Source organism: Mesoplodon densirostris, chromosome 1, assembly GCF_025265405.1.
Source record: "Mesoplodon densirostris isolate mMesDen1 chromosome 1, mMesDen1 primary haplotype, whole genome shotgun sequence".
Lineage (NCBI taxonomy): Eukaryota > Metazoa > Chordata > Mammalia > Artiodactyla > Ziphiidae > Mesoplodon > Mesoplodon densirostris.
The window spans coordinates 205,581,164-205,607,687 of NC_082661.1; the positions used below are offsets into that span (position 1 = coordinate 205,581,164).

A 26,524-nucleotide genomic window follows, 5' to 3' on the forward strand; every position below is an offset into this window, starting at 1 on the left:
TTATTTGTGTTGGGAAAGCAGATCTATTTACTTAGGTCATCTTCTCAGTGATGAAGACCTGAAAATTGGTCACTTCTAGAACTTTAATGTCCATGTATAAAATAAACAAAGAAAGGAAGGGACAAAATAAACAAGATTTAAATGCCAGGTTGACCCGCTATTCCATAGAAAATTTGAAAAGTGATAATCTGTATGTAATGGTAAAATCCTTGTTCCCAATAGATTTCTGACACATGATTCCCTAAATACTGACCTTATCAATGGACTTATAAATAATTTTATTATCAGCTTTTCGACAAATTTCCCAGGACTTGGACAATCTTCTTTGATCTTTGTTCCCATTTTTAATAACCAAAATTTCATTGTCTTAATTTGGAAAGACTGTTCTTAGAAACATACAACAGATTCATTTGCCCCCCAACCCCTCTATTTCTCCTACAGTTAATCAGCATATAATATCATAAAAATTTATCTAAAATAAGTTGACCCTTTTCTATCTTAATTAATGAAATTCATCATGATTTATTTGGACAGTCATGCTCACTCTGCTATTAAATCCAATGAAATTCAGAATCAAAAAATCTTTTTTTTTACTGATCAGTTATTCATAAGAGTAAAGCAAAGACTGATTCAAAAACAAATTCAACATCTTCACAGAAACAGATAACAACTGATTAGTATATTCTCTATCTTAAGGAAATCAGTGAGAATCTTTACAGTTATTTTGCATGTTTTCAACTAGCGAAAATAATCGTAACTTTAAGTTGGGTATTCCCTATTAAGCAACCTTTAAATAAGTCTAGGTATTAATTTAAAAGGATATGTCTGGTAATTACATTCAGGTACTGTGAATTAGACACAATTTCTGAAATGAGCTGTTAAATTTGAGTTAAAGTAATCACAGACATTGGGGCCCATTCTAGTTAACAATGAAAATCATTGCTTAAAAAATTCATTTTTAATCCCAAATCATCTCTAGTCTAGAACTGCCATCACTGAGGAATCCTCTTGCTTTCTTGCTGTACTTAGCTCAGGATGTTTTTCCTAATATATCCAATTTTGACTTTCCTTACTAGAAAGGACTGTTTTCCATCTCTGTAACTAAGAGGTCTTTCTCGCCAGCAGAATAAGTACAATGGCAATGCGTTTCAAGAATGTGTGGACACTAGAGTTTCCCTTCGCCATCCTCCTCCTTTGCAACATAGAGCTCTCAGTACCAAACACTGGAGTGGAAAATCCCCTAAGGCTACCTTTTCTTATGCTAATGTAATTTTTTCTTCACTTGCTTCCATTTGCAAAATATTACTGTTAACTGCTTAGGTGTCTTTCTTCCCACAGCCAGTGAGAAGCATTCTCATTGCTGGCGTTGGGTCACCAAATTGCATAATGCTGCCTATTCTAGACTGGAACTATTGAAGGGAGAAAGGGGGGCTTCAAGCCTTTGTGTACATGGCGCATTTGAAGCATTCATTTTATATTCAGAGCAGGAGTAGAAACAAAACAGTTCTCTCTGAAAAATGTCAGTGTTCAAGGCATGGATTCGGTGAGGCATTTTTCTCACTAAAAAACAAAAATTGAACAATGCAGAGGCTCATATTTCATTTTATGCCACATTATACGTGAGCTTGAGTTGAGTACCACATGAATTATATCCTGGTCTCCTTTTTTTTTTTTTTTTTTACTGCACTGTTTATTTAATTTGAATTAGTACATCAACTTTCAGCAAACAGACTAAACAGTAAGTTTCATGAGTTCCTTGACTCTGGCCCCAGTATGTGTTTTCTGTGGAGTATCCAAATAATGAGAAACATATTCCATTATGTTTCTAATGTGCTTATCATAATATAATTTTAAAATCCAGGACTTCCGTGGTGGTGCAGTGGTTAAGAATCTGCCTGCCAATGCAGGGGACATGGGTTCAATCCCTGGTCCGGGAAGATCCCACATTCCAAGGAGCAAACAAGCCCATGCGCCACAACTGCTGAGCCTGGGCTCTAGAGCTTGTGAGCCACAACTACTGAGCCCGCATGCTGCAACTACTGAAGCCCACATGCCTAGAGCCTGAAGCCACCAATGAGAAGCCTACGCACCGCAGTGAAGAGTCCCCCCACTCACTGCAACTAGAGAGAAAGCCCGTGTGCAGCAACGAAGACCCAATGCAGCCAAAAAATTAAAAAAAAAAACAATAAAGTGAGCTAAAAAAAAATCCATGTAGGCAAGAAAATACAGTATATAGAGACATTAATAATACTAGATCCCATTTCTTGAGACTGTACTAGAGTCTGTACTAGATACTATGTTAAGTGCTTTCTACACATCTCACCTAATCCATTTAACAACACTCTAAGTTATTGTTATTATCCCTGTGGAAGACAGAAGTCTAAAGACCCCCAAGATTCTCACTCCTTGGTATATACACCTTCTCCCAGATATTCAACCAAATACTAGGTACTGCTGTGAAGGGATTTTGCAGATGTAATTAAGATCCTAAATCAGTTGACTGTAAGAAAGGGAGATTATCCCCAGTGGCCCAAACTTCATCAGGTGAGCTCCTGAAAGGATCTGGGCTCTTCCAGGCAAAGGGGATTTGAAGTGGGAGAGGGATTTGGACATGAGGGAGAGCATCTGTTGCTGGCTTTAAAGATGGAGGGCACCACGGCTATGGTATGTGGGCAGATTCTTGAGGCTGAGACTGGTCCCTGGCTGACAGCCAGCAGAGAAATGGGACCTCAGTCCTACAACCCCAAGGAACTGAAAGCTGGAACAACCCCATGAACTTGGAAGAGCCTCCAAGCCTCAGGTGAGATCACAGCCACAGCCAACACCTTGCATCCAGCCTAGTGAGTGCTGAGCAGAGAACCCAGCCAGGCCTTCTTGGGACTTCTGACCTATAGAACTGTGAGCAAATAAATGGTGTTGTTTTAAGATGTTATGTGGTATTAGGTTATGCTCAATAGAAAACTAATGCAATGCCCGTTTTATAGGTGCAAAAACTGAGACATTATAAAGAATAGTAGGCAGACTAGCATGCAAAGAAAGAAAAGAGGGGAAATGAAAATTTCTTCAACTGGCTACTTTTGCATATTCAGTTTTTCATTAAGGCATAGATTTGCCCTGAAAAGCACTATGAATCCTCGCTGCCTCATTTACTCTCAGAGAGAAGGCACATTTCTATTATTTTTTCTGCACTTCCCCAGAGAGATTAATGTTTTCCTTATTCACGTGATAATTCAAGATACACTAGAATTTTATTTTAAAGCAAGATTAGAGCTTATTCTGTTGGGAATTGTTAGGATATGTGATGAGTAACCAATCATTCTGCTACCAGCCCTTTATCCAGAGTTAGCAGAAGGTCCCTACCAGGGTGTGAAATACGAGTGGATTCAACTATTCAACCTACAGAAAAGCGACATGGGAGCTTCCCGAGTCTCTGCTTGTGCCCAGTACACAGTTTCTGAAATATAATCAAGTGCCTGGCTGGTGACCGTTGTTACCCTTGGAGTTTCCTAATGTGTTGGCACTGTTGTTAATTCAAAGGTTAGGAAGAGTGTTCCAAGTTAACTGTCCAATTAGCTCTATAACACAGAATGACACTGGGGGTGGTAGCTCAGGCACTGTGAACGTAACAGTATAACTAAGTTTCAGTAATAAAAAATATAGGCTAAGTAGTTCTCAAATGACTGTTGAATAAGCTGGGAGGAAAATAATTCTCAATCTCACACATGCTTAAAAGCTCATCTCCCCCCCTTCTGCAACTTGGTCTCTTAACAAAGACTCTGAATGAGAAAAGAATGGGATTTCAGTCTCCGTCTCCCATCATTTCTTGACGATCACGTACGCTGTGCTAAGCACTGCACGGAGGGCTGTGGATGCTGTCAGTACAAAGCCAAATAAGACACAGCTCTCAGACCTCAAGGTGCTTACAGCCGTTTGGGATGTGGCTGGCACTGTGGAGACCAACTGTCTCACCAAAAACTTCAACAACGATCACAGCACAAAGAAACTTCCTACGAATTCCTCCCCAGCTGCAGGAGCCCACAAGGCTTCCAAAGCACTTATTTTCAATGCCACTTTCTTTGTGCCCAGAGACAGTGGGACCACGTACCAGGGGCCCCTCTGTTGAATGGGTTGTTTTCAATTTGCTCAATTAAGATTTCTTGGGTCCTAGGTTCAGTCCTGGGAAGAGAATAGATATCTCCAGATTGCTATGCATTCTATGCATTTTTGTCAAAGCAGTGGAGGTACCCCGGAAGTGTTGTATATGAATAGTAGGGAAAAGTATAATCCTAAATTTATAATGGTATTAGAATTTCCTCCAAAGATCTTAAAAAGCCAAGATTTAGAAAACATATGTCCTGGTATTTTAGCCACCTGTGCTTGGGATATTAGATCACACACAAGTTTCCAAATTCTTGACAGTAAATTTAAAGGACCCTGGCTGTGGAGCCAACGTCAGGTTTACTAGAACCCATTCTAATTTATACAACTTTTTCTTAGCTTTCTATCTCCTTATCATCATCAAATACTATTTGTTGAAAACCTATGGCATATGCTTAATACTAACTTTAAGAAGTGTAATTTTTTAAAAAGGTGATGTTTACATTGAGATGCATACTCAAGATGCATGTCAAGACTTACAAAAACTAGTAACCACCATGATGTATTTTTAGCCTCCCTTAATTAAGAATAAAATCACTCACTAGACTCTGAATTACACTGAGTTCCTTTCTTTCTTCCTCCCTCCTTCCTTTCCTCTCCCCCCCACTCTTTCTTTTCACATTTCCACACCCTAACAAAAGATGTGTACATTAGGATGTCTTTTTTTCCAATTCACCAATAATCATCCATAAACTCACAGCCACAAGGAGGAAGCCCACATCTGGCTGGGGCTGGGATGCCTGGTGACATGTGGAGTGGCAGTGTCCCCAGCTATCAGTAGAGATGCTTCTCTTTCCAAACCCGCTATTCTTCACGGAATGGCTTTGAACACAGCACAGAGAATGCATATCAGTGATATGTGCCTCGCTTGTTGTTTTCATGGTCTGTTCCAGAAAGGAAGCATCAAACTTAAAAACTTATTTCCTGGGAGTTCGGATACAAGTAAGTTCCTTCAATTTATTTGAGGAATCCTATATAAAGCCAGGATTTATAAAATGGAGAAAATATAACACCTGCATAGAAGGGCATTGATGATGTTAATATATTATTTTCAAGAAAAAGGAGGGTTATTTGGCTTCTGTAGCCAAGGTTTCTTCTCCTTCATAGGCAGTCAGCATGTGGCCCTCCCCTACTAAAGGCTTCCCGTGGTACCAGGAAAGCCATTACTTTACACAGCACTTAAGGATGAAAGGTGCTCATGTAATTATTTTTATATTAAATGACAAACTGTTAGGATGCAAATAACTCTAAGAAATATAGAGTGAGAAATAAACACACACCCATCTGGGAAAGAAACAGCAGCCATCCCAAGGCGCTCCTAATCTTAGGAAAGCTATTTTCTATTTTGCTTTTATAAGTTGGTTGGAAAAGGAAGCTTTATTATCTTTCAAAAGTCTTCTATATTGTTAATAACATCTGGAGATTAGAAATGTGAGATCTTAGGAATTTTAATGAGACTGTTTGTGATTCACCCAAATGAACCCAAAGGTAAATGAGAAGCTTGGGGGGAAAAACACCCAGAAATTCTAAAATGTGTGATTGGTGGTCAACTGCACACCAACAATACTTCTCTTTTCTAGGTGATTTTGAAAATTTTCTGGGACGCTGTCATGTGAAGGTGGGTTTGGGAGAATGCACAGGGTGGGGCTGGAAATAAGGTACAGTTTGGGGGGCGGGGAACGTCACTGTCTTCTCTTTTTTTTTCCAGAATGCCAAAGATAATATTTGATGATATGTTTTGAAGCACTCTAGAGTGCTTATTACACAGAAACTGGAAAATAATAAAACTAAAAATAGAGCTACCATATGACCCTGCAATCCCACTTCTGGGCATATATCCAGAGAAAACCGTAATTTGAAAAGAGACATGCACCCCAATGTTCACTGCAGCACTATTTACAGTAGCCAAGACATGGAAACAATCTAAATGTCCATTGACGAATGGATAAAGACGATGTGGCACATTTATACAATGGAATATTACTCAGCCATAAAAAGAACGAAATAATGCCATTTGGAGCAACACGGATGGACCTAGAGATTATGATACTAAGTGAAGTACATCAGACAGAGAAATACAAATATCATATGATATAACTTATATGTGAAATCTTAAAAAAAATTACAAATGAACTTATATACAAAACAGAAATAGACTCACAGACATAGAAAACAAACTTATGGTTACCAAAGGGGAAAGGGGAGGGGAGGGATAAATTAGGAGTTTGGGATTAACATATACACTACTATATATAAGATAGATAAACAACAAGGACCTACTGTATAGCACAGGGACCTTCACTCAATATTTTGTAATAACCTACAAGGGAAAAGGATCTGGAAAAAATAGATACATATGTATATATAACTGAATCACTTTGCTGTACACTTGAAACTAACACAAGATTGTAAATCAACTATTCTCCAATAAAAAAATTTTAAGATTTAATAAAGAAACAAAAAAGAAAATAACTATTACTAAGCTCTTTCTTATTATGTCAAATATGTGGGTGATATTCACTACTGATGATTCATTTTACTATCATGAATGAAGCATCTGTGTGCAAACGATGCACAGTGGTGGGGATCTGGGAGAGGCTTGAGGCCCCGTGAAGAAAGGACGGGCCCTTAGGAGACAAGGCAACTGGGACTGACCCGGGCGGACACTGCCTCAGGGAAAAGTGCTCGCCCTGATGAGCGTCTCGCCCAGCGGCTCCAGCCCCGTGTTCCGACTTCGTTTTCTGTCCCTTCCTCTCACACACGCTGGGCTCCCATGAAGTCCCTGAGCTCTCGGCCTGGGCTGAGATCCCAGCTCCATCACTGACCAGCTGTACAGCCTCAGGCAAGGGGCCTCGGCTGTCAATATCTCCGACCCCTCCTCTGTAAGATGAAAATGATCACAGTGCCTTCCTCACATAGTAAATAGTCAACGGGAGCTCTTTTTTAAAAATTTTATTTTATTGGAGTATAGTTGATATACACTGTTGTGTTGGTTTCTGGTGTACAGCCAAGTGATTTAGTTATGTATATCTTTTCATATTCTTTTCCATTATGGTTTATTATTAAGATATTGAATATAGGTCCCTGTGCTATACAGTAGGACCCTGTTGTTTATGTTTTATACATAGTAGTGTGTATATGTTAATCCCAAGCTCCTAATTTATCCCTCCCTCACCCCCTTTCCCCTTTGGTAACCAAAAGTTTGTTTTCTGTATCTGTGGGTCTGTTTCTGCTTCATAAATAAGCTCATTTCTATCATATTTTATTTTATTTTATTTTACTTTTTGGCCGCACTGCACGGCATGTGGGATCTTATTTCCCACACCAGGGATCGAACCCGTGCCCCCTGCAGTGGAAGCACCAAGTCTCAACCACTGGACTGCCAGGGAAGTCTCTCTGCCATATTTTAGATTCCACGCATAAGTGATATCATATGATATTTGTCTTTCTCTGTCTGGTATACTTCACTCAGTATGACAATCTCTAGGTCCATCCATGTTGCTGCAAATGGCATTATTTCATTCTTTTTATGGCTGAGTAATATTTCATTGTATATATGTGCCACATCTTTATCCATTCCTCTGTTGATGGACACTTAGGCTGTTTCCATGTCTTGGCTATTGTGAATAGTGCTGCTATGAACATTGCATGCATCTTTTTTTTTTTTTAACATCTTTACTGGAGTATAATTGCTTTACAATGGTGTGTTAGTTTCTTCTGTATAACAAAGTGAATCAGCTATACATAGCATGTATCTTTTTGAATTATGGTTTTGTCTGGATATATGCCCAGGAGTGGGATTGCAGGATCATATGGTAGCTGTATTTTCAGTTTCTGAGGAACCTCCATACTGTTGCCCACAGTGGCTGCACCAATTTACATTCCCACAGCAAGAGCTCTTTTTATGTTTACTTTCTCTAAATAAATTCACAGTGAGAAAAATGTCTCATAAAGCAACCGACCTTGGATTGATGTATTCGACATCCATCAAGAAGTCTGTTCCCACGTCCATGAAACTCAGAGAAGCCCTCTGTGTTCATAACACGGGAATTTGGGGCAGATAAACAGGAGGCAGGAGTTTCAAAGCCTCAAAAAATTTCCTTTTTATTATATGACACTGTATCCCATATAACTATATTATTGGCGCATCCCCATGGTTCTCTTCTACACAGGGTTTATCTTCTACACATCGCTCAAGGTATTATACCGTATGATATATTGGTTGTAATAGCTGTTATGATTCACTGATTTAATATTGTCTTTGGGACCACACCTATGAAGAGTCAGTCCTCAAGTCCAGTATTGCATTGTTTCTGTGGGAAAACCAAGTGTCAAATCATCTGGCCCTGAGGTCGGATGCAGGAGCAGAAAACAGGCATCGGGAGACCTGGGTTAAAGCAAGGCCAGGGGAGGGAGACACGAACCACTTAGCTACAAACCACTACGAACCCAGTTACGAACCAGTTAGACACGCTCCTCAGTTTGAAACCAAAGGAATTGTTTCACTGGTCTCCATATACTGTTGCAGAAACAACACACAGTTTGGCAGAGACCAAATCCATTAAAAAAAAGAAGAAGAAGAATGTACTGCTCTTAAATCTGAGACAGTAACAAAAGCAGTGATCTTTACTGGTTTATTACACGTGTATCATCATTGCACTGCAGCCCCACATCCGAGCAGGAAATAGCCAAACACAGAAAGACCCAGAAGAGAGACCCAATGTTGTCATTTTCACTGACCACTGCAATGTGGGAACTTTTTCAGGTGTCACTCAGCCTGCAAGTCACTATCTTCCTACCCAAATCCAGATGATCTATAGACCCCTTCCCAGTGCCCCAGAGAGGAGAGACCATTCCCGGGCAGGAAGCAGCTGCCCCAGGCATGTTACCGAGTCTACTGTAGGTGCCCGAGCTTCCTTAGCTGCTGGTCTTACTGGAACCTAGAGCAGGAAATTAGGAAGAGCAGCTGTTCTGGCTATAAAAATCCACTAGGTGAAGGTTTGTGCTTAAAATCAAAGTTCTGAGTTATCTCAGTGGGAGCCACCGAGGAATCTCTGAGGTTAGACAGAAACAAGGTGCCACCTTGGTGGGACTCTTACAGACACAGACGTCATGGGGATGTGATCGAGGGCTACCAAGGCAAGGAGCCAGAGAGAGAAAAGGACGCGGATGGAGACGTTGCCCTGGGTTACATCGCACTAAGGAATGGACCAGCTCCCTGTCGAGGAGGTGTGAATTCATGGCACAGATGCTCACATGTTATTTGTGATTAGGGGCTTGTTTCTAGGCATGGAGTGTCTGTGTATCTATCAGCTCAAACGTCACTTCCAGCCAAGTCTCATTGATCGGAAGGGCCTGCCTGGAGCTCTGCGTTGATAAGGTATCCAAGTATGGGGCTTGACTCAGAAGCTGACCTTGGGGGGCAGGGGATGGAAGCAGGCCCTGGTTGCAGGGTTGGGGGAGGTTAGCAGTCTTGGTGACAAATCCTAGGCCTTAGCTGGTGGGTAAATCATATGTGGTTCTTGACCTGTATGTACAGTCATTCTCAGTGCATCTTTTTTTTTTTTTTGCATTACGCGGGCCCTTCACTGTTGTGGCCTCTCCCATTATAGAGCACAGGCTCCGGACGCACAGGGTCAGCGGTCATGGCTCACGGGCCCAGCCGCTCCACGGCATGTGGGATCCTCCCGGACCGGGGCACGAATCCGTGTCCCCTGCATCGGCAGGCGGACTCCCAACCACTGCACCACCAGGGAAGCCCCAGTGCATATTTTTGTTCTCATGATAAAGTTCTAAGTCCAAGGAATCCTTTAAGACTTGTTTAAGATCGTTACCTGAGATAAGTACATCTTTGAAAACAATTACTGTCCAAATGCTGGGGCCAAGAAAATGCACGGATGACAAGTCCTCACAGCCTATGCCAAACAAGACCAGCTTCTATGTGAGCCACAGGGTTGGGTGGTGGGGTAGAGGTCTCTGTATGGCTCACACTCAGTCCCACCAGGGTTCAGAGGACCGCGCTATCACGCAAAGCGGGGATTTAGAGCCGTCTGTGAAATTCCATCACAAGAAACCAAATAAATCCCTTCCTGGAAGGCTAAGTCAAGGCTGACGTGAATCTTGCATTCACAGCTGCACACACTCAAGATGGGCAACAGATCAAGGGCTGTGCACAAAAGCCCGGCATCACTGGAGAGAAGCAACAAGGCAACAGATGTTCTGGACTCTGTTCAAACTGGCTGCCTTGCTTTGGGTTTGTCCTCTTCTCACTGGTGGCCACTTTTGATATCGAATCAAGTTTCTGACCTTCATCTTTATTGCCTGAGTAAGACCCAGTTTAGGAACCCGAGCCCTCAGTCTGTGTCACTGGCTCTGAGTGACATTAAGTACAAAACCACAGTCCCAGTCATTGACATCGGGGTGTCAACTGCGTGCCGGGTACCAATGCAGAGCACGTTCCTCATGACCTCGTATTTAGAAGTCACGACATAACAAGAATCATGCTAAGACATAGTCTTTTTATTCAGGAAAAAAAATGTGATTTTTATTGTAATTGCATGGGAATTATTTTTATCAATCTGATAGATTTGACATCTTTATGATATTGAATCTTCCAATTCATCAACATGATGTATCTTTCCATTTATTTAGATCTTGTTTCAATAGTTTTATCATTTTTCTCCATGTGTTGAACATCTTTATTTTTTTAATTGAAGTATAGTTGATTTACAATGTTGGGCCAGAATATCCTTTTTTAAGATCTATTCCTACATACTTTGTATCTGTTGATGACACTGTAAGTAGTATCCTGTTTTATTGCATTTTCTGTCTGTTTCTCATATATAAAAATAAAATTGATTTTCGTACCTGGATTTTGTATCCTGTTGACTACCAAATTCTCTTATACTTTGAGGTATTCTACGTGGACAAGCATATTATCAGCAAATAATGATAGCTTTGCTTCTTCCACTTCAATCCTTACACACTTTATACTTTTTTTCCCCCTTACTGCCATGGTTAAGACCATCAGTACAAAGCTGAATGAAAAAATCATGATTTGGGGAATCTGTGTCTTGTTCCGGATCTTAAAGAGAAATGCTTTCAATGTTTTATCATTCAGTATTGCTATTGTTATAGGTTTTTTTGTTGTTGTTGTTTTTTGTAGATTGTCAGATTAGGGAAGTTCTCTTTTATTCTTAACTTAACCTAAAAGGGTTTTCGCTTTTTGGGTTTTGTATGTAACTAGGAAAACCTTATGCTGGGAAGTTAAGAAACATAAAAGACATAGAGCCTTGATGTGTTCCAGGCATGGTGCCCAGCACTTTACAAATGTTTCTTTATGACAGCCTGATAAAGCAAATGCTCAGATTCATGATGAAGAGGCACAGAGGTCAAGGAACTGGCCAAGGCCACTCACAGCTAGCAGGTGGCAGGAGTGGGATAGGAATTCAGGTGGTCTTAGGAAGTGGGCACTCTTAACGCTGCCGCGGGGCAGAGGAGGCATGGAGACCCAGGGAGGTGAGCTCAAGCCCAGGGTCGCAGAGTTGGACCTGACTCAGAGGCAGGAGTGGAACCCTTCTTGACCTCAAAGACTGAGCTCCCAGCTGCTCTCCTGTACTTGCCAAGGGTTGGCCAGAAAAAGGCTTTTCCCTTCGTTAACCTTTACTATATGAGGCTGTACTATATTGCCTTAAGAAATCCAGTTACTGCATCGTTGATACATATTTTCAGGCAAAGCCTCACCTGGGAAAAAAGTCTGAATTCTCAGATTTTGCTTCTAAAATCACCCGTGCTCTCTCCTGTTTCAGAGGAGAACGTGTGGGGTCACGCCCGCATCCACATCACCAAACGGAGATAGACAAGTTTTCTAAGAGCCCTCCGACTACGTGCCCTGGATGCTCTGATTTAAAGGCATGATCCACACAGTGGGTTTTAAAGCTCTGGGGCTGGTTTCTAGGTTGGTGGATGAAGTCCAGCACAGGCTGCTGCTTTAACACCACCCACTCACCAAGCCTTGCAAGGATGGGGGAGCGTGTGTGAATGTCACAGCGTAGATGGGAATCTGGATGCATTCCAAAGCCAAGTGCAAATGCTCTTGGATTGCCCTCGGCTTCACACCCTTCACACCTCTCCTTGCTGGTACTGAAGGACGAAGGGAGTGACAGCAGCAAGTACATTTATTCACACACTCATTTTTCTGCAAAAACTCCAATGCCATTGCTTCTCAAGGACAGGTCAAGAGCATGACATTTCCTATGGAAGCAAACTCAGAAAGCATTCAAACCAGAAAACAATGTGCAAGGAGGAGCATAAATTTAAGAAAAATACCTTAACGTGAAAGCCAGTCTGAAGCCTTGTTTTGTTGATAAAATCATACACTGGTATTCCCCAACCAATTTCACCAACATACTCAGATTTATATTTGGCCGGCAAGCTTCTCTTTGAGGCAGGCCTCCGTAAATATCTGAGATCTCCCGTTTTTTCTAATGCAGGACACTTCTCTCCTATATAGGAAGTATGCTGAGCAATTTTAGGGAGATGATCCTTTACATAATCTGGGCCTTAAAACAGAAAGAAAAAAAACACTTAAAAAAAATCTCCACACTTTATTCTAAGACGCTTTATTCTAAATGGTGGAAATAATAATAGCTAATGCTTGTATGTCATTGACTATATTCCAGGTGCTCTCATAAGCCTTTTAGATATGTTAATTCAATTACTCCTTGTATTAACCAAATGCAGTTGGGTGTATTATTTCCCCCAGTTGATAGGTGGGGAAAACGAGGCCCAGAAGGATTGGTTACTTGTCCAGAGTCACAGCTAATGAGCCGACAGGCTGTCTCGTGGTTTTCTTTATAACCAACTTAATACAGACACGTTCTTTTTTTAAATTTTATTTTATTGAAGTATAGTTGATTTACAATGTTGTGTTAATTTCTGCAGTACAGCAAAATGATTCAGTTACACACACACACACACACACACACACACACACACACACATTCTCTTTCAAATTCTTTTCCATGATGGCTGATCACAGGATATTGAATATAGTTCCCTGTGCTCTACTATAGCTATAGTCTGCTATAGTAGGACTTGGTTGTTTATCCATTCTCTATATACTAGTTTGCATCTACCAACCCCATATTCCCAGTCCATCCCCCCCAACCTCCTCCCCCTGGGCAACCACAAGTCTGTTCTCTATGTCTGTGAGTCTGTTTTTGTTTCATAAATAAGTTCATTTGTATCATATTTTAGATTCCACATATAAATGATATCATATGGTATCTGTCTTTCTCTGTCTGACTTACTTCACTTCGTATGATAATCTCTAAGTTCATCCATGTTGCTGCAAATGGCATTGTTTTGTTCTTTTTTTATAGCTGAGTACTATTCCATTGTACATATGTACCACATCTTCTTTATGTATTCATCTGTCAATGGACATTTAGGTTGTTTCCATGTCTTGGCTGTTGAATAGCAGACACAGTCTTTACACTACAACTCCTCACTACTACCACATTTGCAGGATGTTGGTCTTTAGACATCGAGATGTTTTATCTAGAGAGATAAAATCCCGAAATGAGGATTAGAAAATTCCCCAAGTGTATTAGAAGCCATGGGAAGATGGAGAAAATTGCCAGATGAGGAGGACAGCTCATAACGGATGATGCCCAAAGGCAGGGGCATTTAATAAACATTGGTATTTTAAATGTAAGACAGTGAACAAAGGAATCAATGAATTGTGGAAGTGGGTGAAGCAAAAATAACAGGAGGTCTGGGAAAAGATGGCTTACATACACTTGGTGTTGAGAGTTGATGATGTGAACATGTAAAGAGAAGCCAGAATGGTCCTGATTAGAACAGACAATGAGCTGCTGGCCCAGGAAGAGTTTCAGAAGTCCCGGAACCAAAGTGGCTGCAGGATTGTCCGGGCAGGTTGGTTGGGGAACACAAAGAAGAAACGTCACTCCTCTTACCCAAGGTGAACCCCAGACCTTGGAAGCAGAGGCTGTGCTGTGGTCACGGTGTCACCTGGCCCCTCCTGACCCTGTGGCCCCTCTCATTTTGTCTTAGGTCATGGAGCTCAGGGTTTGCAGGGAGCACAGGTGGGCGGGGGGTTGACCACATGCTCCGATGAAGTGGTCAGTGTGGTTACAAGTCTGTGCCTGGAAACATCATCCAAGCTTTCCAAGGGAGCTGAAAATGTGAGAAATCGCCCCCCAGACACAGGTTTGGGGCAGATGTTGCCCCAGCCTCCCAGTCACCACAGCTCCCATGACACCTGCGTGTTCACTGTGCCCCGTTTCCCATGATGGACCCATCGTGGCCCCAGGTTCTCACTCAGGTAAGGTATAGGATGGCCCAAGCATGAAAAACTGTTTTCTCTCCCAATTTGACAGGTGTTGAGGGCTCACCTACAAAACTGCTGCCATAAGGAGAATGTTGCAATCTCCTCCAAACAGGATGAAATTACAACTGTATTAGTCTTGCTGGAATTTCAGGGTATTTTGAGGCTGGTGTTTTCCCAAATGTTCCCCCTAATGCTGCTCCCATGAGTGACCATGACAAAGCCTGGGCGTGAACTGGGGGTTCTCTATTGTCAAATACACTTGAGAACACTATCCGTTTGCCGTTCAGAGAGTCCCAGCATATGAAAGCGTGTTAAAAGTTCTGAGAAATCCGGGCTTCCCTGGTGGCTCAGTGGTTAAGAATCCGCCTGCCATTGCAGGGGACACGGGTTCAAGCCCTGGTCCAGGAAGATCCCACATGCTGCAGAGCAACTAAGCCTGTGCACCACAGCTACCGAGCCTGCGCTCTAGAGCCCATGAGTCACAACTACTGAGCCTGCACTCTAGAGCCTGAGAGCCACAACTACTGAGGCTGCACTCTAGAGCCTGAGAGCCACAACTACTGAGCCCATGCATCACAACTACTGAGCCTGTGCTCTAGAGCCCATGCACCACAACTACTGAGTCCGCGTGCCACAACTACTGAAGCCTGCGCGCCTCAAGTCCGTGCTCCAAAACAAAGAGAAGCCACCACAATGAGAAGCCCATGCACCGCAACGAAGAGTAGCCTCCACTCAGCCACAACTAGAGAAAGCCCACGCGCGGCAGTGAAGACCTAACACAGCCAAAAATAAATAAATAAATCTATTTAAAAAAAAAAAAGTTCTGAGAAATCCTGCGGTAAATTAACCTGTTTGCAATTATGTAATCCAGCGTTTCCCAAACTTATCTAAACATGGATCCTTTTCCTCGTTGGGTCACCTGTATGCATCCTGCAGACACCAGCAGATTTGGGAAAATATTGATCCTCCATGTAATTTTCGGTTGTTGCTAAAATTCTGTCATAACCTCACACTATTGCAAAAGTGAGAGCAGACGTATATCTATAGTTATTCCTTGTCACTCTGCAGACCACAATACGTTTTTTAAAAGAGCAATTACTTGACAGCTGAGTCTAAACACTTCGTTTTAGACAGCATCGTAGAAAGTGAACGCGCTTTACAAGCCAAGTGTGGGGAGAGGAGCTCCCCAGAGAATCTAGCTTCTCTGTGGCCTTTCAGTTGAGTCACTGGACTTTCCTGAAACCCCATGTCCTCCTGTGTGCTTTAGAAATAGCGTGATGCAGCGTGAATGGCACAGGAAGTTCTGGGACATCCCTCCCTGGATGCATAGCTGACGCAGGCACCTGCCTATACAGCAGAGGCAGCTGAGCGTCACTGTCTGCAGTGGGCCAGGTTCACAGCCGTCCCCTGGAGCCAGCCTGATGTTCACCTAACCAAAAAATCCACTCTCACCACCCAGCCAGCAACGCAGACATGGGGTTTCCCTGATGGGCAGTTCCACGGGTGTCTGGCTTGAAATGACCCATATTTTCCTCCCCTAACCCTCATCCTCCAGAGCCGAGACCCTCTGCTGGATCCAATTCCCTGCTTCAAGGTCAAACTTCCAACTCCTGTCCAATCCACAGTCGCTTTATTTTTCCTTTAACAGCTATCATCTCTGTTCGAGAACTGTTGCTACGTCCCTCAGGGTGTTCCTAACTGTTTTTCATCTTATGGCAAGTTTTCTTGGATCATTCACTGCTTTCCCCAAAACCCCGGCCCCCATTTGCCAGCCGTGAAGTTGACAGCTCCTGGGTTTTAATAAAACCCTCACGTGCCCATCTGCTTTGGAGTTCTTGTCAACACCTGAAGACCAGCTCCAGGGGGACAACCCGCAGCTGTAATCCTGAAACAGAGCTGCCCAGCATTGGTCTACTGCCAGGAGAGCCACGTCATGATGGGGGAAGGAGAGGTACTTCCATCTACACCTGTGCCAGGCTTCATGGGTCCTCATTTCTGCATCTTCCTGCCCTGGAGAAACTGTGATCTCAAGGTCAGTGGGTAGATCCTGTCTCCCCTGTACGTGCCCAACGTGACTTGTTCATCAGTGTCTGAAATTCTCAAGTTACGGTCGAAGATGTGGTTTTGAAGCTAAACTACCGTAGGGTCAAATCCTGGCTTTGTCTTGTGCTTTGTGACCCAGGGAACATCATTCGGCCTCTGAGTTTAGGCTTCTCATCTCTAAAATGAAAAAAGACACAGGCACCCCAGTGTTCATAGCAGCCCTATACACAACAGCCGGGACATGGAAGCCACCTAAGTGCCCATCGACAGAGGAATGGATAAAGAAGATGTATTATATACATACAATGGAATATTACTCAGCCATAAGAAAAACAAAATAATGACATTTGCTGCAACATGGATAGACCTAGAGATTATCATACTAAGTGAAGACAGACAGACAGAGAAAGACAAATATCGTATGATATCACTTATATGTGGAATCTAAAATATGATACACATGAACTTATTTACAAAACAGAAATAGACTCACAGACATAGAAAACAAACGTATGGTTACCAAATGGGAAAGGGGGGAGGGATAAATTAAGAGTTTGGGATTAAGAGATACACACCACTATATATAAAATAGATAACCAAAAATGACCTACTATAGAGCACAGGGAACTACATTCAATATTTTGTAATAACCTATAATGGAAAATAATCTGAAAAAGAATATATATATGTGTGTGTGTGTATGTATAACTGAATCACTTTGTTGTACACCTGAAAGTAACACAACATTGTAAATTACCTATACTTCAATTTTTTTAAATGGTTAAAAAAAAAAAAGAATAGTGATGCCTGTCTGGTAGCCTTGCTGGAAGGAGAGGAAATAATTTTATTGAAAGAAGTGCTTATCTGAGGATCTGGCACATAAGATACAGCAATATTATTATTCGTGTCTCTTCCTCTTTCTTGTCTGTTCGCTTCTTGTTTTAATTTGATGCTTTGTCTTACCTGTTACATTTTTTAAAATATATTTTAGGAGCTTTCACTGATAAACAATTTATTTCTTATTGTGAATAAACTTGGAAGCCTTTCCTGAGAGCTCTTGTAGATCAGGGGTTGGCAAACTTTCCCTGTAAAAGACCAGAGAGGAAATATTTGTGGCTTTGCATGCAGGGCATACAGCCTCTGTCTCAACTACTCAGCTCTGCCCTTTAGGGCAAAAGCAGTCATGGACATTATGTAAACAAGTGGGCATGGCTGGGTTCCAATAAAAGTTTATTTACAGACATTGCATTTTTAATTTCATGTAATTTTCACATGTTACAAACTATTATCCTTCTTTTGCTTTTCCCCCCAACCATTTGAAAAAGTAAAAACCATTCTTTGCTCACAGGGGGCAGGACAAATTTGATCCAGGAGCCATAGTTTGCCAATCTCTGATGATGGTGGACAGAAAGGCAGCAGATGCCACGGAGGCTGGGAAGAGCCCAGACTGGTGAATCCTGGCGGCTTTCCAACAAGCATCACCCGCTGCCAACACTCGGAAAGGCCCGGCCATGGCATGTGTCAATGGAGAAAGAAAGTTCCATCCTGAGGCAGATGTCTCTGTCTCTTTCTGACTTCTCTCCTCTACATTTGCAGTGTTTCAATTAATTAACGAACTCATTCCTTTATTCTCTCACTGATGGCTTCATTCCTTCAACAAATATTTATTGAACTATACGCCAGGCACCGTTCCAAGTGCTGGGCATAGAGCAGCGAACAAAGCCAAGACCCTGCCTTCAAGGAGCTTCTCTTGCGTTTGAGAGGCAGGCGATACTTGTAAACAGTCCTTCAGCATCTTTCATCTGGCTTATCACAGTAACCTCCTAACTACTCTTGGCCTCTAGCTTCTCTCCTATCCAATCCATCCTCCACGCAGCTGCCGGGAGGAATCTAAAATAACATATCTCTTCTCCTAAAAAACATGAAATGGTTTTCTAGAATGGTGCCTATAATTTTTTTCATCCAGATTTCCTAGGATTTCTGACTAGTGTCTTCATAAACTGAGCCAAGCCTACTGATGGAGTCTTACCTTCCTTCTCCTTTTCTCATCATCAGAACTCATCTTTCAACGCTTATTGTGAGTGCTGCCTCTTCTGGAAAACACCCCTAATGCCGCCAAGTCAAAATTAGATGCGCAGCATGCTGCGTTCACAGGAGTTTCTTTATTTCATCTTTAAAAATATCATACTTATTGGATCTACTCCATTTGTAACCTCCTAGAGGGTAAAGGGTATATTTTATTTATCTCTGTGAACACTTAAAACATTTTTTTTACGGCTTCCCTGGTGGCACAGTGGTTGAGAGTCTGCCTGCCGATGCAGGGGTCACGGGTTCGTGCCCCGGTCCGGGAAGATCCCACATGCCGCGGAGCGGCTGGGCCCGTGAGCCATGGCCAATGAGCCTGCGCATCCGGAGCCTGTGCTCCGCAATGGGAGAGGCCACAACAGTGAAAGGCCCATGTACCGCAGAAAAAACAAAAAAATTTAATTGAAATAGATTTGACATATAACATGTGTACATTTAAGGTACACAACATATTGATTTGATACATTTATATATTCTAATATGATCGCCATTGTAGTGATAATTAGCACATCTATCATTTCTTTTTAGTGGTTGGACTAATTAAAACTAGTCTCTTAGCAAGTTTGATGATGATAATACCATATTGTTGTCCATACTCACTATGTGGTGCATTAGATCTCTAGGCTTATTTGCTACTCTTTGCAAGTTTGTACCTTTAAACGACATTTGTCCTATCCCACCAATTCCCAGCCCCTGGTAACCACCATTCTACACTTTAAGTGTGTGGCTTTTTTAGATTCTACATATTAACTGATATCATACAGTATTTGTCTTTCTCTGTCTGACTTATTTCACTAAGCATAATGTCCTCAAGGTCCATCCGTGTGGTCACAAATGGCAGATGTCCTCTTTCTCATGGTTGAATTATATATATATTATATATGATATATATATATATAATATATATATACACATATAATCTCTGTAAAGTCTTAATTGCCAGCACAGTGCTTGGAACATAGTAGGTCCTCAAGAAGCATGTGTTGAATGCTGAAGAGAACTGTTTGCTGAATAAGTGAATTAAAGAATTCCATCATAAGATGGGAAGTATATAAAGTCATGCTGAGGGAGAAACAAGCAGTTCTTCAAATATCTATAAGCAATCTAATTTCCAGAACTGCCTTAGACCCTCCTAGTCTGGACTTCATGACTCAACAGTTTAGGGTAAGGTCAGAGAAAGGACTGCTTTTCACAACATTTATTCTGAATAGTTGGAGGCACAGAGAAGGCTGAGTGCTCATAGCAATATCACTTTGTCCCATAACATGGCCTCATGAGGCTAATTCTCCACTTCAGTGACCAAAATGAAACATACCAAGGAAATGAATCAAAAGGCATTGAGTGGAACACGGAAATAAGTGTTTTAACACGTATATTTGAAAATACGTTGACAATACGGGTATAAATTGGCCATTACAGATGTGCCATGCAGAACAGCAGGGTTAGTCGGGGGAAGCAAGCCAAGGCAAAGGTCAGAGGGAGGGATGTGAAATATGAGACAAACTCTAAGGGACACATCTGACATACGCACGTGGCAAAAGGAGAGGAGATGCTAATTGTTATAACTGCTAATGTGCACAGGACTCTCCATTTCTATCAACTGGCACACAGTGGACTCATGGACAGGAACAGTTTTAAACTCTGTATTTCAATGCAAGTCGTGCAATTATTCAATAGGTCTAACCATCGGATGACCTGGAAGACTCAGTCTGTCGATATGCATTTGGAAGATGGTGGAGTAGGAAGGCCCTGATCTCATTCCCCTCCCCACCCCGCACCGGCACGCCAAAATCACCACTATTTACAGAGCAACTATGGATGCAAAAGACCAGAAGGCTAGCAGAAAAGATCGTCTATGACTAAAGATATAAAGAAGGAATCTCAATCAGACGGATAGAAAGGAAGGAGACACAGCATCCCCAGGTGGGTGACCCACAGATGAGAGGATAATCCCAAATGGACAGGTGCACCATACAGTCTAAAGAGACCTCGTTCTCCTCCTTCAGCAGCATTGTCTGCTCTCGGGACAGACATTATTATTCCCTGAAGCGGTAAAGTACAGCTTGGTCCGTGTTTCATGTGTGAGGTCAGGGTCCCCAGCTATTTTAGGAGCGTATCTTGTCTCTCTGTTTGTCAAGCAGCCCTGGGTTAGTTCCCTTAGAGACTCAGACTGTCTTCTATTTGCTTCAAGCTTCCAAAGCATCCTGGGCGGTGCAGTGCACTAAGCAAATGCTTGGTAATATTCGTTGAAAGATCGACTATTTTAACATTAAGTTGCTGATGTAATCCAAAAGTATAAAATTCCGTACTTTTCCATGTGAACACAGAAAAAAGGCAGGATCAAAAGTTTTGTAGGGCTTCCCTGGTGGCGCAGTAGTTGAGAGTCCACCTGCCGATGCAGGGGACACGGGTTCGAGCCCTGGTTCGGGAAGATCCCACATGCCGCGGAGCAACTAAGCCTGTGCGCCACAACTACTGAGCCTGCGCTCTAGAGCCCGCGAGCCACAACTACCGAGCCCACATGCCACAACTACTGAAGCCCACGTGCCTAGAGCCCGTGCTCCACAACAAGAGAAGCCACTGCAATAAGAAGCCCGTGCACTGCAACGTCTACCCACCACAATTAGAGAAAGCCACACACAGCAACGAGGACCCAGTACAGCCAAAGATAAATAAATAAATAAATTTACAAAAAAATAATAATAAATAGGTTTCACTGCTTTGGTTTGGTTTTGACTTGGAATTTTCCTGTATAGATGTGTGTAAAATAGTCAATTTATTATAAGGAACTCTTTACCATTCATGGAGACAGTCCTCAGACGTTCCCATGAGAAAAGATATTAAGATGTACATATGTAAAGCTAATAAACACCCACCAGAGCACTGCAAGTAACAGGAAGTCATCACAAATGAATTAAATAATAAGAGAAATCATTGTGTCATATTGTAAGACCTGAGGTCTGAGGAATCTGGGCTTGCTTAATGCCCAGCGATGTCCTCAGAAGAAGAGACTCTTCCTAGGTCTGTGCTCTGCATCCTCAGGGTACCAGGTCGCCTTCAGGCAAGCTCCCCTTGAGGCTCCAAGGAGGCTGTCACAGCTCCAGGTATCATAATGCAGGTACCATATGGTACCTGCATAATATTATGCAGGTACCATAATGCCCAAGAGGGGTTGTGTGTGTTTCACCAGTGGAGAAGCCCTTCCTCGAAAACAACAGGTGAATTCCTCTCTCATTTTATTCGTCAGAACTGAGTCATTTATCTCTTCCTAAAACCAAGCACTGGAAGAGGACTGGGGTTTCACAGCCTGGCATGAATGAGTCAGGGTTTAACCCTGAGTCATATGAAGCCAAATTATGCAACCAAACAAAACGGTGGCTCCCTGGAAAGGAGGAGGATGTGAGGCCCCTGACTTGTCTGACACAGAGCACATAGGGAAACTCCTCACAGAAAAAAAGGAAACCACACACCCAATGCGACTTTTTTTAACTGCTTTACAATCTACTTTTAATACCACACACAATGATCTGAAGTCACTACCATCTGGTTCTCGATCACATGCTGAATTATAATTCATTTGGTATTTATGCTCTCACACATGAGGATATGACTTTACACAGAAACAGAGAAATGGAGGCCAGCCAGGGGCCCCGTCAGAACTCACCTTCACAAAATGCAGGGGAGAGAGGTTCCTCTCAAACCCTCTGAGCTAGAGCAGAGGTGGGCAAACTGCTATGAAGGGCCAGCGAGTAAATGTTTCAGACTCTGGGGCCTTAGCATGTCTGTCACCACAACTCAGCTCTGTCTTTGCAGCACAAAAACGAGCCATAGGGACTTCCCTGGTGGTCCAGTAGTTAGGACTCTGCGCTTCCACTGCAGGGGGCATGGGTTCGATCCTTGGTTGGGGAACTAAGACCCTGCGTGCCACAGGGCATAGCTGACTATCCTCTGATCTGGAGTATCTCATATTTGCCTTTTATTTGACACTTTCTCCATGTGTATTTTAGACAGAAAGCTTCTCCATTTGTTAGAGTCAAGTAGCTGAGTACATCACTGCAAAAATTAGTATTTCATTGAAATGCACTATTTTGCATCAAAGAGCCTACCTTTTATTTGTACAAAAGGTCCCAGAGAAAGTGTTGCTTTATTCTACTCTGCTGGTGTTAATTTGGCCCATCTCATTTCTGACTCTGTGATCATTGATTTTCCTATTATTAGAGCTGTGTTAGTGACCAGTGAGGAAATGCAAATATAGTTAACCTGCCAGTGCAGATAAAAAATAGAAAAGTGGGTGGGATGATAAATGATACAGATACACTGGAAATAATAACACGAGGTAAGAATGGCACTGGTTTACCGCTAAACAGGTATGCGTTGCTCTGTTCGTGCTCTGAGTAATGATGGGAATTACCACCTAATCCAGAGAGAAGAGCTTAACTAACTCTGGGCTGGGTGGAAACAGCTGCCATGGACTGTAAAATGTACCATCGACTTAATACTAGGTTTGCTTCAAAAAGAGAAAAGAAAAGAAACTTACTACTTTAAATGTAGGCATTGATAGCAAGGCACATCACAGACAAGTTAAAATGTGATTTATGAAAATAACACTTCTTAGCCTTCATGAAATATGGCCATTTCCTTCTCTATCCCCTGGATAAACAGGACATCAGGAAAGGATTGTTTATTTCTAGATGGCAGTAAGTGACTTCAGTTTAGACCAGGGCAAATTTAGACTAGTAAGTGGTGTTTCTCCACCTTGTAAATTATATAATAAATGAGTAAAAATGGCTTTAAAATGGCTGAAAGTAGGTTGTAAGAAAAACATGGGAACTCGCTATTGGGATTATTGAGAAATGTTTAATTGTAAAAAAACAGGTAAGCAGTAATCAACAGACAGGTACTCTTTACACTTCTGTATCTTTTAAAAAATTTGTATTGAAGTATAGTTGATTTACATGTGTTAATTTCTGCTGTACAGCAAAGTGACTCAGTTATACATATACATACATTCTTTTTTATATTCTTTTCCATTATGGTTTTTCCCAGGATATTGAATATAATTCCCTGTGCTATACAGTAGGGCCTTGTTGATTACCCACTCTATACATTTTTTGTATCTTTTTTATTATACCTTTATCGTTTTCTACTCAGCCAGCCAGGGAACTGGCTGTGTTCCCAGATACTAGTTAAGGGGACTGAAATGAAACAAGTCCTCATTTATTCCCAGAACAGATTCACTGCACTGTGGCACTTTGCTTTTAAAATGGGTCTGTGAACAGGTGAAATATTAGACTCACAAAGCCACATGAGAGCAGAGATTATACATTAAAAACTAAGTTAAATTTCTTTATCAGTTCATATCTGCATGTCCTTACTTTGGGGATCTACTCTCCCCTCCCTGCGAGCAAATATTTTCTTCTCGAATCAACTTGGTGCAGCAGGGAGAGCCCTTGGACAGGAGGACAATGACATTGGGACTTTGGTCTTGGCATGGCTGCCATGCTGAGAGGACCTGGGAAAATCCTCACATCTTCCTTGGTTAATACAATTTCTTCTTCTTTTAACAACTTTGTTGAAGTGTAACTGACATATAATAAACTGCATGTATTTAAAGTGTGCAATTTAAGTCTTACAAACATGTACACACATGAGCAGAGTGCTACATAAATACAGAACACCCAGTTAAGTTTGAATTTCAGATAAACTAAGTATTTTTTTTAGTGTAAGTATGTTCCAAACATTGCATGGTACATACTTATACTAAAAGTATTCTTTATCCGGAATTCAAATTTAGTTGGCGCCTTATATTTTCACTTGCTAAATCTGGCAACCCTATCCATGAAATATCACCACAATCAAGATAAAAAGCATATCCATCACCCCCAAATTTTCTCACCCACGTTTGGAAATTCTACCTTTTCCCACTCCCTGCCCTTTCCTACACCCAGGCAGCCACTTATCTGCGTTCAGTTCCTATAAATTAACTTGGATTTTCTACAATTTTATATAAATGGCATCATATAGCATGCACTCTCTTTTTAAAAATTTTTTTATTGAAGTGTAGTTGATTTACAACATTGTGCCAATCTCTGCTGTACAGCAAAGTGACTCAGTTATACACATATATACATCCTTTTTGTATATTCTTTTCCATTATGGTTTATCACAGGATATTGAATATAGTTCTCTGTGCTATACGGTAGGTCCTTGTTGTCTATCCAACCTATATATAATAGTTTTCATCTGCTAATCCCAAACTCCCAGTCATACCCTCCCCTGCCCTCGGTAACCACAAGTCTGTTCTCTATGTCTGAGTCTGTTTCTGTTTTGTACAATAGATAAGTTCATTTGTGCCGTATTTTAGAGTTCACATATAAGTGATATCATATGGTATTTGTCTTTCTCTTTCTGACTTACTTCACTTAGTATGACAATCTCTAGTTACAACCATGTTGCTACAAATGGCATTATTTCATTCTTTTTAATGGCTGAGTAATATTCCACTGTATATATGTACCACATCTTCTTTATCCATTCCTCTGTTGATGGACACTTAGGTTGTTTCCATGTCTTGGCTATTGTGAACAGTGCAGCTATGAACATAGGGGTGCATGTATCTCTTTGAATTATAGTTTTTTCTGAGTATATTCCCAGGAGTGGGATTGTTGGGTCATGTGGTAATTCTATTTTTAGTTTTTTAAGGAACCTCCATACTGTTTTCCATAGTGGTTGCACCAACTTACATTCCCACCAACAGTGCAGGAGGGTGCCCTTTTCTCCACACCCTCTCCAGCATTTGTTATTTGTAGACTTTTTAATGATGGCCATTCTGACTGGTGTGAGGTGGTACCTCATTGTAGTTTTGATTTGCATTTCTCTAATAATTAGTGACGTTGAGCATCTTTTCATGTGCCTGTTGGCCATCTGTATGTCTTCTTTGGAGAAATGTCTATTAAGGTCTTCTGCCCATTTTTCTAGTGGGTTCTTTTGATGTTGTTGAATTGTATGAACTGTTTGTATATTTTGGAGATTAATCCTTTGTCAGTTGCTTCATTTGCAAATATTTTCTCCCATTCTATAGGTGGTCTTTTCATTTTGTTTATGGTTTCCTTTGCTGTGCAAAAGTTTGTAAATTTGATTGGGTCCCATTTGTTTATTTTCATTTTTATTTCTATAGCCTTGGGAGACTGACCTAAGAAAACATTGGTATGATTTATGTCAGAGAATGTTTTGCCTAACAGCATACACTCTCTTTTGTCTGGCTACTAACACTAAGCATAATTATTTTGAGATCGTCCATATTATTATAACATGTACCAATAGTTTATTCTTTTTTACTGATGAATAGTACCTTCTTCTATGGATATGCAGTAGTTAGTTTATTCATTTTCCTGGTGATGGACTTTTGGGTTGTTTTCAGTTTGGGGTGGTTACAAATAAAGCTGCTATAAACATCTGTGTACAGATCTTTGTGTGGACATACACTTTCATTTCTCTTAGGTAAATACCTAGGGGTGGAACAGGTGGATCATGCAGTAGGTGCATTAACCTAGGAAACTGCCACACTGCTCGCCTAAGTGGTCACATCATTTTACATTCCCACCAGCAGTGTTCTACTGAGAGCTTTCTCCACATCCATGCCAAAACTTGATAGAGTTGGTCTTAATTTTTGCCCTTCTAATAAGTGGGTGGTGGTTATCTCATTGCAATTTTAATCTGCACTTCTCTTATGACTAATAATGTTGAGCATCTTGTGCTGACTTGCCATCTGTATATCTTCTCTGATGAAGGGTCCAACTCTTTTGCCCATTTTTTAATTGGGTTGTTTTCTTCTGGAGAGTTTTGAGAGTTATTTACATATTCTGGATACAAGTTGCTTATCAA

General features: G+C 41.5%; 1 protein-coding gene across 1 annotated transcript in view; it reads right to left on the reverse strand.

Moving 5' to 3' along the window:
- Window positions 1-26,524, reverse strand: part of SPMIP2 (sperm microtubule inner protein 2) — a 102,372-nt gene that overhangs the window by 38,286 nt on the left and 37,562 nt on the right. Inside the window, exon 2 of the mRNA XM_060097845.1 lies at window positions 12,487-12,719. Within this exon, the coding sequence (XP_059953828.1) occupies window positions 12,487-12,719 (233 nt within the window). The remainder of the gene's footprint in view (window positions 1-12,486; window positions 12,720-26,524) is intronic.